Below are 14,086 nucleotides of genomic sequence, written 5' to 3' on the forward strand. Positions count from 1 at the left end.
TGTATGAAAACAAGGGTGCAATAATGAGATGTGTAAAACGGAGACATACACTACACATTTTGTGGAGTGGAATTACTTGCTTGCAACAACAAACTTTACGAGGGAATCAAGCAATGATGTCACATAAGACCCTCACTACTGCAGCTGGATCATTTGATGCACTCGTCACTTGTGACACAGAAAGAGGAAGCTCATTTAACACCTGAAAACACGCATTTTTGGCACAGAGCACTTGGAGCTTTAAAACTCATAATTAATACCTCAATAAAAACAATTAGCCGGGGCGAAATCCTTAAAGCTAGAATGAGCTAAGTACTCAATAAAAAAAGCTCCCGTGCTTTGTGCAATAAGCTTTGAGAATGTGGGTTGTTGAGGAAAACATGAAACCTGCAAGAATGTCCTGCATCCTTGTGTTGTTTTTATTACATTACTCGTCCACACAGAATCATCAAGTTGCTACCGACAGTGATTAGACTTACTTATTTTTTAATTCTCAAACTTGGCTAAATAAATGCTCGAGATAAGAATATTATCATCATGTTTTTTTAATATAAATATGCACTCCAATCAAACACTCGATTTCATCCAGCTAGACAGCTGACTGGTTGTCACTACCACTTTAAATGATGACTTAGTAATGGTAGTTCATAGGGTATGAGTGGCTGCAGACTTACTGATGCGAAACTGAAACTAGTCTTCATCTTCAACTGTAGCTTAAAGGCTTGTTAGTTAGCATGTTAATATATTAACTTTTAATGAAAGTATCATAATAAGTTAGTGGTTAACATTTCAGTCAAAAAATACTAAACATTGTAGTGATGATTAATTATAATTATTACAAGTCTTTTGCCCATCAGTTGTTGTGTTAATTAAAATACTGCAACCCTGCCACAGTGGAAGTATGTGAACAGCCTTGAGCAAGGAGTGTCAATGAACACCACACAGTGTTTCCTGGTAATGATGTGAAATAATTCTTCACAAACAATGGAGGTCTTGACCCCGTAACGCTCAAATGGCCATAAACACTGTTTCTCTTAACACCCTTCTGATGACTAATTAACCACTACTCATTAAATCACACCTTGCTTTAAACCTGTTACAAGTCTTTCCCTAAAGGGAAAAGCCACCCTAAAACAGAAGTGCTATTTCAATGATTTTAAAAAGTAAAGTCATCAACAGTCACAGACAGCTGTCTCCGGAAGCACAAGAACAAAACATCAAGACTTGAATTGACTAAAAAACTAAACTAAAAACAACTAAAATCCTATATAAGCACAGCAAAGTTGCACAGCAAAATCACCATCTGCAATAGAAGCAAACAGGACAGGAATAATAATTCAAGCTGGAGGGTCAGCTGCGGATGGGGTTAAGACTTGGAGGCTGGATCTGGGTCTGGAGGGTCAGCTGGAGCAGTGGCAGGGGCCTGCAGCCCATAGTGGGGCTCTACTAGCAGTTTCCCCCCTTGCTGTTAGTTGGGAGACACCAGAGAGGGAAAAAGGGCAGGCATACCAAGAGAACTGAATGACCTAAAAATGAATCTGTGCATTTAGAGTAGAACCACATAAAGAGATATCTGGATCCTACCTGGCTTATATGTGCGTATGGATGTGGCACAAACAAAATCTAAAAGTGCATTCAATCTGATGTTTTCCTGTTTACACTTACATAACACCTGTGACAAAAGAATCTGAAGTGAGTCTCTTTTTTTTAACCAGGCAGTATAAGAGAAGCTACTAAAAGAGCTACATGTGGACCTAAGTGGCTACTTCAGATATTGATATATTCTTTCTTTGCTCTGTCATTTTGTAAAAAAAAAAAAAAAAGATAGCAATTAACTGAAAGCTGTGACGCAGGGTAATTAATCTTAAAATAAATTGTTTTTTGTTGTGAATTGAAGTCTATTTTAGGTGGATTTTCCCTTTGATATCACTTTGGCAGTGAGAGGGCACGAAATGGTCACATGCACTTTTGAGAATGACACTTCATGGCCCATTGGCTTATGCTAATAAATGCTTAGGGGTAGCTGGTGCCAATTTCTCAGAACCAAAACGGTGGTGTGAGAATTTTCCAAATGTGCCCAAAAATGACTTTCATTAGTTTCCCACAGACTTCTAACATCCATAGACCTTCATTAATAATTGAATCATAAGACATCCTATAAGAGTAAGTATAAAGTTGTGACGCACAATCCTTTTTGTTGTTTTACTTATTATTTATGTGCTTTACAGGACCAGCTGAACTGAAACAGTACCACTGCTGAAGTCTCAGAAAAGTAGGCTCCATCAGCTGATTGTAAAAAGTGCTGGTGTCTTTCGGGCCTGTGAAGGGCCCGTCTTGGGCTTTTCCTCCTGCCAGTAAATGGAGAGACGGACAGTGTGCCTGGTGTTATCAATGAAGCCAGCCTCTTGGCTCTCCAAAAAGTGCAGCTTGGAAGGCGTCCATGGCAGGGCATTAGGCCTGGAGGTTTGTGTCGTTTGTAATTTATAACACTGAGGGAAATGGGCAAGAGGACAATATGGAGAGAAGAGGGAGAGAGGGAATGTGGGAGGAGGGGGATGGGACTTGCTGCACAAGCAAGTGGCTCTGCTTCCCTGAGTGTGCTGCACAGAGCCTGGTTACCAGGCTGACCAAGCTGGAGGGCTTTCTGTCCCTCTGTGAGGCACAGCCTGAATGGGCCTCCTTTTTCCTTTTGCTCAAGTCAGAGTGAGACATAAACTAGATAAAGATATAGTTGTATATACATACATGTACGTGCAAATGCAGAGTAAACTAACGGACAGAGGAAAGGAGTGCTTGATTTAATTATTTATTTATTTATTTTAATCGACTGTACTCACTGTACATGTTTGATAGAAGATGGTAGCAGCTTTCTGTGAATCAGAGACAACGTTCTTGTTTTGTTATAATACTCTACCACTTAACCAGTGTGACAGACTTTTACTGTGTGAAAAATGGGCCTGATTTTAACCTTGTATTTAGATGGATTTTCACAGATTTGCACATTTCAGCCTCTGCTAATAAGACATAATAATCACTGCAGCACTGTGACCATCATCATTATTCCTCTCTCCTCCTCCTAATCATCATACAGGGACACTAATTGCTGCAATTTCCCTTCATTTCATAAGAATGACATAATGCACAACACCCAAATTACCATGATAATATCTTAAAGACATAACTACAGTGAAAACAAACATATCTTTGACATTTTCCTCTCGCCAGAGACATGAAGAATATGGCTTTGAGCTAAAACACTACATTCACAGATTTTTTAAAATGTGAATTAAACTTTATTTGAGAGATGAGATCTGTCACTGAAAGCAAAACAAGCATTTTAAGTTCTCTCAACTTGATGACATTACAGATAAAGTTCTTGGTTTTGTGGTTTTTTAGCTTTGGGAGAGAAGTTGATGTTCACAATGTTGGCTGAATTGTCCCGAATTAACTTTGGTTACATTTCTAATTGTACTTCACTTTAGACTGATGAGATTTGCCATTAAATTCACAAATGCCTTGGACCATTCCATCAACACTGTACATATCAACAAGTCTTCCATAATGCCTGACACTAGAAACTCATAAAGTGATGCATCACTACACAAAAAAACAAAATATGCTCATTTTGGCATTTATTTTATTTTTAAAATAATTGATTAAAGAATAGCATACACTGTATTTTAAAAACCAATAAAGTTTCTGCTCAGTCTGTACCTCAGAAGTCAAATCCAGGCCTTTGCTCTAACTGAGCAAGTCCTATGTAACCTGTGTTACACACATCACTCTTCAGCTGTTATGGTAACAGTGCTTCTATCATGTCAATTATAAAGCCTAAATACCCTGTTAACACCTTGGTCCTTCATAAACAGGTCCAGTGTGATCTCTGTTTTGGGAAACAGCTTATTAAAAGGAACGTGGGGGTGGCTGCATTCTCGATTGCATAATAACGAATTTTGCCCAGTAGTGCATGGCTACAGATCCTAGGCAACATGTGCTGGAAGCAGACTCAGCTCCATAACTACATCCACAACACAAAACTATCAAAGCCTTTCCGCAGGAACAGCCATCATCAGAGGTTACCAGAAATGAAACGAGTCACGAGTAAGTCTAAGGTTTTTAAGAAGAAAGGATGTGGCATGTACAGCTGGGCCAAAGAAAAAAAGCAGCCTTTGAAATATGTACAATATAGATATTTTTATCACTTGACTCAATAGAGTTCCCTGTTACTTTTTCCTTGGAAGATATTCAAACCAAAGCAGACCTAAGAAATACAGTAACACCACTATACCTGTTCCAATGAGTGCCTCAGATTTATCCTTTCATAGAAGTACATTCATAAAAGCCCATTGTCACTCCACTATAAGCAGCCTTTAGATACATCACTGTTTCATACAAATACATCTGCCACACAGAGGCAAGAGGGCAGGATCACAGAGGATTAGATCAAAAGAAATTTGCTCTTCAAAGTGGTATTTCATAACAAGCCATCTTCAATGGACTTTTTGTCACAGGTTTGCCAAGTGAGACAATTTTGGAGGCTGAAGTAATTTCCAACTATTGCCAAATATAGCAAGCTGACTCTCACACAGTTGTTTGTATGGTGAACAACAAAAGCAAGAGTTGCGGGGCAGTACTGCACAATGAAATAGCCTACCTGAAAACATACTGGGCGGCACACAGAGCAAACGTTTTACCTTTTCACAACACTGGATGGTCAATCAGGACCACTGCAGACAGACTGCTCGGATGTCTGTGAGTTAAATTTGTGTTGTGGGTTGCCGGGAAGAAAATAAATGTAAAGAAAAGTCATAATGCCAGATCAGACAGGCTTTGGGAATGCACTGCTCCTAGATTCACACTCCTCAACTGTTGTACTAATCTGGTCTTAAAAGCCTACTCCATGTTGTACCAGAATCTGAAGAATGTAGGCCAATTCAAAAGCCAGTCTTTTAACACAACAAACACAAGAGTTCAATCCAGAAAATATCTATATCACCAAAAGTCAATCAATCATATTCATTCGTTTATATTTTACATTACATTTAACTGAAATTTTGAATAGTTGTGATATTTAAATGTGAAATAAATTACATCACATGTAGAAGTTCGATAATAAAAAGACATAATGTCGCTATGTTCAACACAAGCATCCTATATTCCTACTTCCTACTATTAATGGATTTATTCCTTTACACAGTGAACAACAAATAACATTTGATTTTACAGTACTGCTAAGGGTTTCCTAAATAACACTAAACAGTGTTTTGGAACCACTTCTTTTCATTCATCTGTAAGAAAATCAACTTATAGAGACTTTGAACCCACTTGACAAAATCCATTAACATTTCATCACCTTCATTTCTTTGTCAACATTATGCTGTTTTGCCACTGACAGTTACTAGAAGGGAGCGTTTTGAAAACTACCTTTGGTGGTGAATTCAAGGACAATCTGAGGTAGATTTTGCAAAAATAAATAAATAAATAAACCCCAGAAGCCAAACAATGAGCAAACTTAAGTGGTAGGTTGTTTTTAAGCTTAAACTGAAACTGAAATTCTGAAAATGTTAAATGTTAAAACATCTTTAAAGCTGTACTAATCAATATAAACAATCAATCAAATTACTATATTTAATGTGTGAGGAGTCGCTTGTAGTGGTGAACCTGTCAAGAATTATCAAACAAATCTGCAGTTCTACAGAGCGTTTTAGCATTTTGGAGCATGTTTTGGCTTCTGAACAATGAACTCTGCTTTAAGCCTCGTTTGCATCAGGCAGCTGTGAACACACCTGCCCAGCACCAAACAGCAGACATACAGTGAGCAACTAGCTGGTGATATTTCTCCAGGTTTAAAGGGGCTTACATTTGCCAGGAGGCTGGATAAATGATTCCAAATAAATTCTAATGTTGCTACATATCTGTTGGATTTGTAAATAGGAAATGATTTGCTAATACATTCAACACAACAACTTTGAACTTTAATATGTTCACCTTGTTTTCAGCCAAGTGGTGGAAAAAAAATTGAGAAAAAAGCTTTAAACTCACCAACAGAATTTTTAAGACTGTCCTCTGAGCAAACACATTACCATATATCATAAGCCCAACTGTGACAAAAAGCAGAGAGAATGACATTTGGATCAACTGGTGAGTATTTCAAGTCTCTGCAAAATAATGCCTTGGAAAAACTGTTGGTAGTGATTTTGGGTAAATAGGCTAAAACATGCAAAACAGTTTGTGTGGTTCTTTAAATTGAGAGTCAATAGTACAATAGAGAAAGAGCTACCATACAACAGGTTGCTACAACAGCAGTTTTTGGTTTCTTTCATAAAGCGCTGCCAAATGGGGTTTGCATATAAATAAAACACAAAATACAGGTGCTAATAAATAGAGTAAATATTTGTTTTCATAACTTAAGTATGTAGTTGGGCTTCAGTGCCAAGAGGCAGGACAGGTTCCTGAATTAATGAGCACAAAACACAACTGATGTGATTTTTTTAAAAAGTCTTTAAATAACATTTTTTAAATGAACAACACTATGCTACACTGTTTGTAACATCTACTTGCTACATGTAAATACTTTTGTATCAAAAAACATTCCCAACAAGAGAAAATCTACTACTAATACCATCTCCTGTAACACAAAGTATAGTGAAAAGCAGACAACCTTTGATTCGAGGTAATTAGTTCTGATAAAGTGAGCGGCTGGCAGGAGAAGTCTTGCTGAGTTCAAAGGGGTGTCCCTCATCAGGAAACATTAAGTGTTCTTACCAACATGATGCCATTTAATCCCAACACTTGTTGCAGCGTTAGCACCAAGGGTTACCAGGCAAACACTCCAACACGCTTTCTAGACATTTGCTATGATACGCTCCACACAAACACCCAGAAAGAATAAAACCATCTGAAGCAAAACACAAAACTGCTGGAAGTATTTCAATAAGGCCATTAGAGAGAAAAATGAGTTTCACTTTAAGACAAAGTACTGAGCAAAGAGACCGTGAAGGCTGTTGAATCTGAATTAAGCATAGATTGGCCTATATTGCAGCAATCGGGAAACTAGTTCAAGACGTGCCAGGCCTCATGTAGGCTCTTTCACACTTGGGACCTTACTCTCAAACAGTGAAGCTTACATACGCTGGGCTATTTCGGTAATTTACCATTAGGATATTCTACAGGTTTTCAGATGAGTGAGGAGTACTGCTAATGTGAATGAAACCCCCCCCCCCCCCCCCCCCCCCCCAAAAAAAAAAAAACCCAAATTGGCAGCTTTAAAATGAGCGCTGTGTCATATTTGCACAATGGCTCGTAGACCTGTCATAACAGTGCAAATATGAAACACTACGCCAACAACAAGTGGTGCATAAACTAAATAAATGTATACACATAGTTTACGATTTGCAGATAAGAAGGAGTGAGTGTTTGAGTCTGTGACCTGTTTTTAGCAAGGCAGAAAGACAACTGAGGGGAAAAAAGTTCTCTTTGCTTCTGCTGGGTCAAGTCCCAGTTCCGCTCTGGACTCCCATATACAAGTTAGGCAAGTGGTCTGTCTTCCCCAGGGGCAGAAAACACAGTGTGGTGGAGAAGAATACCTGTGCATAACCTGATTTGAGGTCTCCAAACCCCCTCACAGTTGATGCCTTCCTCCTCTCCAAGGCTAGTTACCCTGCATGTGAGTGAGCGAATAACTTTCACTTTCAGAAATATCACACATAACTTGAAGTCAGAAGGGCAGCTAAATTCATGTTTCTGACTCAACTACTTGGTTGGCTCCCAAATGGCACACATTGACCCACTCATTAACTGGTAAACCTGCAGCTTGACAAGCAGCCCCTGGATGACAGTAATTGTTGCAATCGCAGACAGAGAGCAATTAATGAAGGGGTCAGAAGTTTCCAGAAGGGTGTCTGCCTGAATTAAAAAGCTCCCACATGAAGCTAACTGTAACCCCTGACCTAGGGCCTGGGTCGAGCCATGTAAAACTTAAGAATAGGCACGGAGCGAGGATCAAGATCTGAATTTTGAATAGCTTTCTTTGATATTTCTACTTTCTTTTGGGCAACATTAATTTAGTGTCATTTCTGGGTAGATTAGAAGTCTAAATGAATGGAAGAATGAGTATCATATGAGTATTATATGAGTATTGCAAGTTATGTAATGTTATAAAGTTCAGAATGTCAGCATAAAAGAATCCCCTACAAAATCCCAACTGTACAGAGAAAACACCTTGTCACAAAGTTCAGATCCAATGCAAAGCAACGCCAGCTGCTCCAACACAGTCTGTAATATGAGCAACATGTTGTGGGTTTTTCGTTTTTGTAACAGACTTCAGACGACTATGCAGCTCTGCAAGCGGCATTAAATTAATTAACAATGACTTACAATACAAAGCACTTTGTACTGAGTGTGCGCTGCGAACAGAGCCAGATTGACAGGAAACTTTGACCCTGCAGCCCTCCCTACAACAGTTGCTTATGACTTCCATGAGAAGCTGAAAGGCGAATTCCCTCTGGCGCAGGGCCAGCCGCAGAAACACTCTGCCTCAGCCACTACTCACCAGAACTGGACCTAAAAGATGAAGTATGTTGGCAATAAATGGTGTGAACATGTCACGTGTTTGCCTTTTAGTGGCAGGAAACAGAATTCACAAAATGCCACTAAGTTGAGTAAACAAGACAGATGCCTAAGCACAAACAATTAAACTGCCAGTTGATTTTAACCTCAGTCAGAGATGCACTTACTACACGTTTTATTCGTCACCTTCCTAAAATAATGGCCTAAGTCATGTTTTGACAAAAATGTTTTTTTTGCCTAAATCACCCCCTCATGATGCTGGCCACCTCTGGTAAAATCGCCTGAATCCTCAGTTGAGGGGAACATGCAATTCTACCCCCGGTTGTATAATGGCCTATGTCAAAAGTGTGACTCTTTTGTTGAGTTTTTTGTGTTTCCTGAAAAACCTGAAAAAATGACTTAGGCCATTATTTTAAGAGGGTGTCGATATAAAGCTTGTGCAGACGTGACATGTTGAGCGTGACTTCATTTATGTTTCAGGTTGTTATTCAACAACTATCAGCTAGGGCTACATTATTGGACTAATTAATATTATGGTAATCATAACAAAAACCTGTTTTATAGTAGCTAACATACCTGCTAGCATGCAGGATAATGATAAAGATATACTTCTTTGTGTGTAGTAAAAACATTTAAAAAACATTTCCACCCATGCTCACAGTTTCAAACACAAAGTGTGCACGAAGTTGTACGACTGACAACATTAACTCTAATTTAGACGTGGTAGACGTGTTTAGATGTGTTACACAGACTCCAGCATGTACCAGGACCCAGATGAAGGTCATGTACATAGTTAGCAGGTATGTAATTAGTGTTTGGGTTAAACAAAAGATGAGAAGTGACCTGATGCACTGGGGTATGTGGTGAGGGCAGCAGAAGCACACACACATGCCCCAAACCAAAACAACACCTTGGATGGAAACTTAAGATTTTGTGAATAAAGTTCATTACATAGATGTGCTAATACTATTAATCTACCACACAGTCTATAACTCTATTTCCAAATATTCCTCCAGACTACATGACTGACTACACTTTACTTAATAGCTCATTTAGTTTAACTTTAGCATTAATGATTTAGACAACAAAATAACGGGTCATGACAACTTCTTCAAGTCAAAACAACTGATAACAAAGTAGAGCAGCAGTCTGTTGCCGGTCACTGATCCTGCACCAGCACAGCAAACTTTGTTGTCACACTTCAGTAATAAACACTTATTCCAAGCTTTCGCAGCTATCGACAAATTATTTTCTCAATTCATTTACCTAATTGTTTTGTCTATAAGATGTCAAACAATAGTGCGATATGCGCATTATAATTTCCCTGTGTCCACGGTGTCGTCTTCATGTTACTTGTTTTGTCTGACCAGCAGTCAAAGCCCTAAGATATTTAATTCACACAAACATAGACACGCAGGGGCACACAAGCACAGAGCACCTTGACCATCAGCTGTTCAACTTTAACATATATACATATACATAAAATAAAATGTAACAACAATGAGGTAAGACATACTGCATGGGGTCATGTTCTGTAATATTATTATTGTAATAATATAACATGAGACAATGCAGTACAATAACTGTTACTTTACTCAGAAAACTAGTGCATGTCTGTAAATAGTTAGCTGTGATGAAAACAAACAAACCCCCACAACTAGTATATTATGTAATACTAATTTGGCATGGAGAACTACACCTAATTTCTGGTAATGGAGCTCAATGATTTGTTCTGCCCCCAATTAATCCTCTTAAAGTAAAGTGAATATTCTAATGAGCATGCAATGCCTCAATCATGCTTTTTTCACATTTTAAGTATTAATAAATCAGCTGCTGAACAGGTATGCCTGTGTGACACTCTTATAGCTGAATATTTGGCCATAAAAAGAGAAGAGACTTGTACCAAATCTACAAACACTGCCAGGAATAACTAAGTCAGAGGCAACAACAGAGAGGGGGGGGGGGTGGCTATGCAAAACATCAGGTAAACCATGGGTGAGGTAAACATCTTTCTCAAACACTATGCGCATACACACACACAACACATGGGGGGCTCGAGGGTGTTAGAGGCTGTTATTCATTATCCACACGACTGCATTCCAGGGCTGGGCAAAAGGAGTTATCGCCACCATCACTCAGAGGCAAGCACAAGAGAGGTAGAGAGGGATTTAAGCAGGTTCTCAAACAAGATGCCCCCACCTGATAACCTTAGCATTGCCGTTGCACCATTCCCACATGTCCTAATGCATTCACAAATCAGAGAGAGATGGAGGGAGGGGGAAAGAGTAAAAAAAAAGGTGAATGAATGAGAGGAGGTCAAGGTAAGAGGAGGAAAGCAAGACAGAGAGCATGAGGAGAGAGAGAGAGAGAGAGAGAGAGAGAGAAAGAGAAAGAGACCGTGTGAACATTAACACTGAATGGAAGCGATGGAGAAAGATAAGGACACCTCCTCCTCCCCTTCACAGGAAGTGGCCAGTGAAGCTGTGGCAAGTGCACCTCACTACTGATGTGGCTGCTTCAGTGCTTTGTGAGGCAGGCCTGATAAGAAGTGCCTAAACAACCCCATCCTCCTCCCCTCTCTCTTTATCCTTCACTACCTGGAATTTCTTGTGAAATCTTGTAGGGGACAAGAATTCCTCATCCTCCTCCTTTTATTCCTGAAAATCAGGTTTTAGACATTTTGGATTCACTAAACACAGCTTGACCTATAGATGGACAGAGCAGCACAGGCATTCAGTGCATACTGAAGGAAAGAGCTGTGGCTCCTAGTATTATAATACCTGATGTAATATTACATAACTCTGTCTGTCCTGCCAATTCGAAGGAGAGGGTGGACAGGTGAACGGCTAACCTGTTTGTGCAATTAACTTTATCACTTGAGGATCAAGAGGGCTCTCTGGCCCTTTTATATAGTGAGCTTTTCAATTGGCATTAGAACAATAGATATAATGTCATATTTAGGTGTCAAGGTTTGATGTGAGTCAACTGAAAACTTTTCACACTCACAGTTTTAATAAAGGAGAAAATATGGCTGGTGTAACTAGCTGTCTCACCTTTTTTAAACTCCTCCAGCATTGCATCCAGCTTGGTGTCATTGAACACAAAATGCAACGGGTGGCTGTAAAACTTAGTGATGGTTTTGAGTGGGGTGCAATCATCCGGGTCCACAAAGGCCAGGTCCTTGACGAAGAGCAGATCCACTATGTTGGACCTCTCGCCCTCGAAGACCGGGATGCGCGTGTAGCCGCTCTTCATGATCTCGGACATGGTGTTAAAGTCGAGGGTGGCATCCCCAGGGATCATGAAGCAATCTCTCAGCGGCGTCATCACGTCCTCCACGGTCTTAGTCCTGAGCTCCAGCGCACCCTGGATGATGTTCAGCTCCTCCTTCACCAGGTCGTTGTAGGGGTCCGTGACGCGCAGCATCTCCAGAAGCTTCTCACGGTTGTACACGGTTCCTATCTCCTGTCCGAGCAGGTAGTCCAGAAGCTTGCTCACAGGGTAAGAAGCGGGGAAGGTGAGCAGCATGAAGAACTTAGTGAGGAATATGGTGTTGGCACCGACCGCGAGGCCATGTCTGGAGCAGATGGCCTGGGGCACGATTTCTCCAAAAATTACAATTCCAATGGTGGACATGACCACCGCAATCAAACCCGAACCGGCGATATCATCCAGCAGGATTGTCAGCGTGGTGTTCACCAACACGTTCCCGAGCAAGAGCGAGCAAAGCAAGTAATTCCCTTGGCTCCTGACCGGCTCTATTTTTTTGGCGTAATTCTTCTCCCTTTCCGTGCCGCAGTTCTGGACTATCTGGAGCTCCATGGGGTCCAGAGCCATGAGCCCCAGGTTCAACCCGCTGAACATACCCGACAGGCAAAGCAACATGGAGATGAAGATAACCTGGAGCCAGAAAGGCAGCAGAAACTTTTTCTCCTCCACCACTATCACTTTGGTGTCATCCCCATCGTGGTAGATCCAAGTGTTCTCCGTCCACGGGTCGTGCATCCCAGCCACAGCCGGTGTGGAGGTGGCGATGCAAAGGTAATACGCTTTACTCCTCTCCGTCTTTCGCAGAGGTTTGACCTCAATTTCAACTATTCCGGACGTCTTTCGATTCAGGATGATGTTGGGCAATATAATTATATCCGAAGTCCTAATGCCGCAGGGATGCAAGCCGGACGGGTCCTCTTGGCTCTGGTTATCCCCCGAGGAGCTGTCAACGCTCCCTACTGCCCGGCTCCGCTCATGTTCCGTGAAAGCAATTTTGGACCAGGTCTCGTTGTTGATGTTCTGCCCATACACCCTTAATTTCACCCGAGACCGCTCACTCACCCGCAGGTAGCCCTTATCCATGAAGGAAATGTCGTCCGTGTCCTCCAGTCGGAGCCCTATGATGACGGTCTCCTCGGACCCTTCCTTGCCACTTGTCGGGGCGACACAACAGCCAGTGACAGTTAAGAAAATCATCGCCAAAGCTCGGACCCGGTTAAGTGACGCCATTTTTGTAGCAGTGGGTGCTTGGGATAACGGCTCTGCCATATTGATAACCATTGGCAACCAACCTCCTGAATGAAAAGGGCTGTTAAAAATCAAAGCCAGTCGGAGTCCGCCTTCATCTCCGCCGAGGGTTGCCGTGACTTGTGCATCGGGACCTGCTCGTTCCCACTACGTGTCCGACACTGATGACTCGCGAGCGCAGGCTTATGGGCCAACTCGTGCCTCCCCTGATGTCCCCGAGACAGGCGACGGCGGCGACCAATCAGAAGGGTCCGCTGGCCAGGGGGCGGGGTGTTCGCAGCCTCCTTGGCGAATCAAATTCCAAAACAAGTGCACCTCATGTTAGGAGACAGACAGGACTCTACTCGTGACTTTTTTAACATATACCCTACTACAGGAGATAACCACTGTACATGACTAAAATATACTTGTCAGTTTGACATACCACTTAGGATGGATGCAACCACTTTTACAATAAAATGCAATTCAGTACTCAAAAATACAACCACATAATGCTGCATTTATCTACAGGCTGTCAGATGGTAATGTTTGTTTTTCATTTATTTATTTTTTACATTGCATTACACATTTTATTTTATGGCATGCTGATGCTCTTTTGTCCTACTGCAGTAACCCAAATCTCCCCTTTCACTCATTGTTCCAAAACTTTGTGACCTGTGACCCCTTAAAATGAAGTACCATCTACTTGTTATCCCTCCCGGCTGGTTAATATAGGTCTTTAATTTGGATGTGGGTGAGTTATAAGCAGTTCAACCAAAGAATAATTTTTCGTTGTCAGATTGTTTAAATTGAAAGATTTGAGGAGAAATCTGAAGATGTGAAAATATTCAGATGTTCACAATGAAAAGCAAAAGCAGATTACAGTTTTTTAAAAACACAATTTTAAAATAATAATTACTCATGTAATCTTATATAATAATTTCTTATCCTCTTAACCATATTTGATCTGTCAGTCTTGACACCCAGGTTGTGAACTATTGCCATTACAGTATATAGTTAC

At 40.8% G+C, this 14,086-nt stretch overlaps 1 protein-coding gene across 1 annotated transcript in view; it reads right to left on the reverse strand.

Moving 5' to 3' along the window:
- Positions 1 to 14,081, reverse strand: part of cnnm2b (cyclin and CBS domain divalent metal cation transport mediator 2b) — a 38,770-nt gene extending 24,689 nt beyond the window's left edge. Inside the window, exon 1 of the mRNA XM_056372186.1 lies at positions 11,622 to 14,081. Within this exon, the coding sequence (XP_056228161.1) occupies positions 11,622 to 13,119 (1,498 nt within the window). The 5' untranslated portion in view covers positions 13,120 to 14,081. The remainder of the gene's footprint in view (positions 1 to 11,621) is intronic.
- Between the last annotated feature and the right edge of the window lie 5 nt (positions 14,082 to 14,086).

The sequence above is a fragment of the Seriola aureovittata genome, chromosome 3 (genome assembly GCF_021018895.1).
Source record: "Seriola aureovittata isolate HTS-2021-v1 ecotype China chromosome 3, ASM2101889v1, whole genome shotgun sequence".
NCBI classification, from domain to species: domain Eukaryota; kingdom Metazoa; phylum Chordata; class Actinopteri; order Carangiformes; family Carangidae; genus Seriola; species Seriola aureovittata.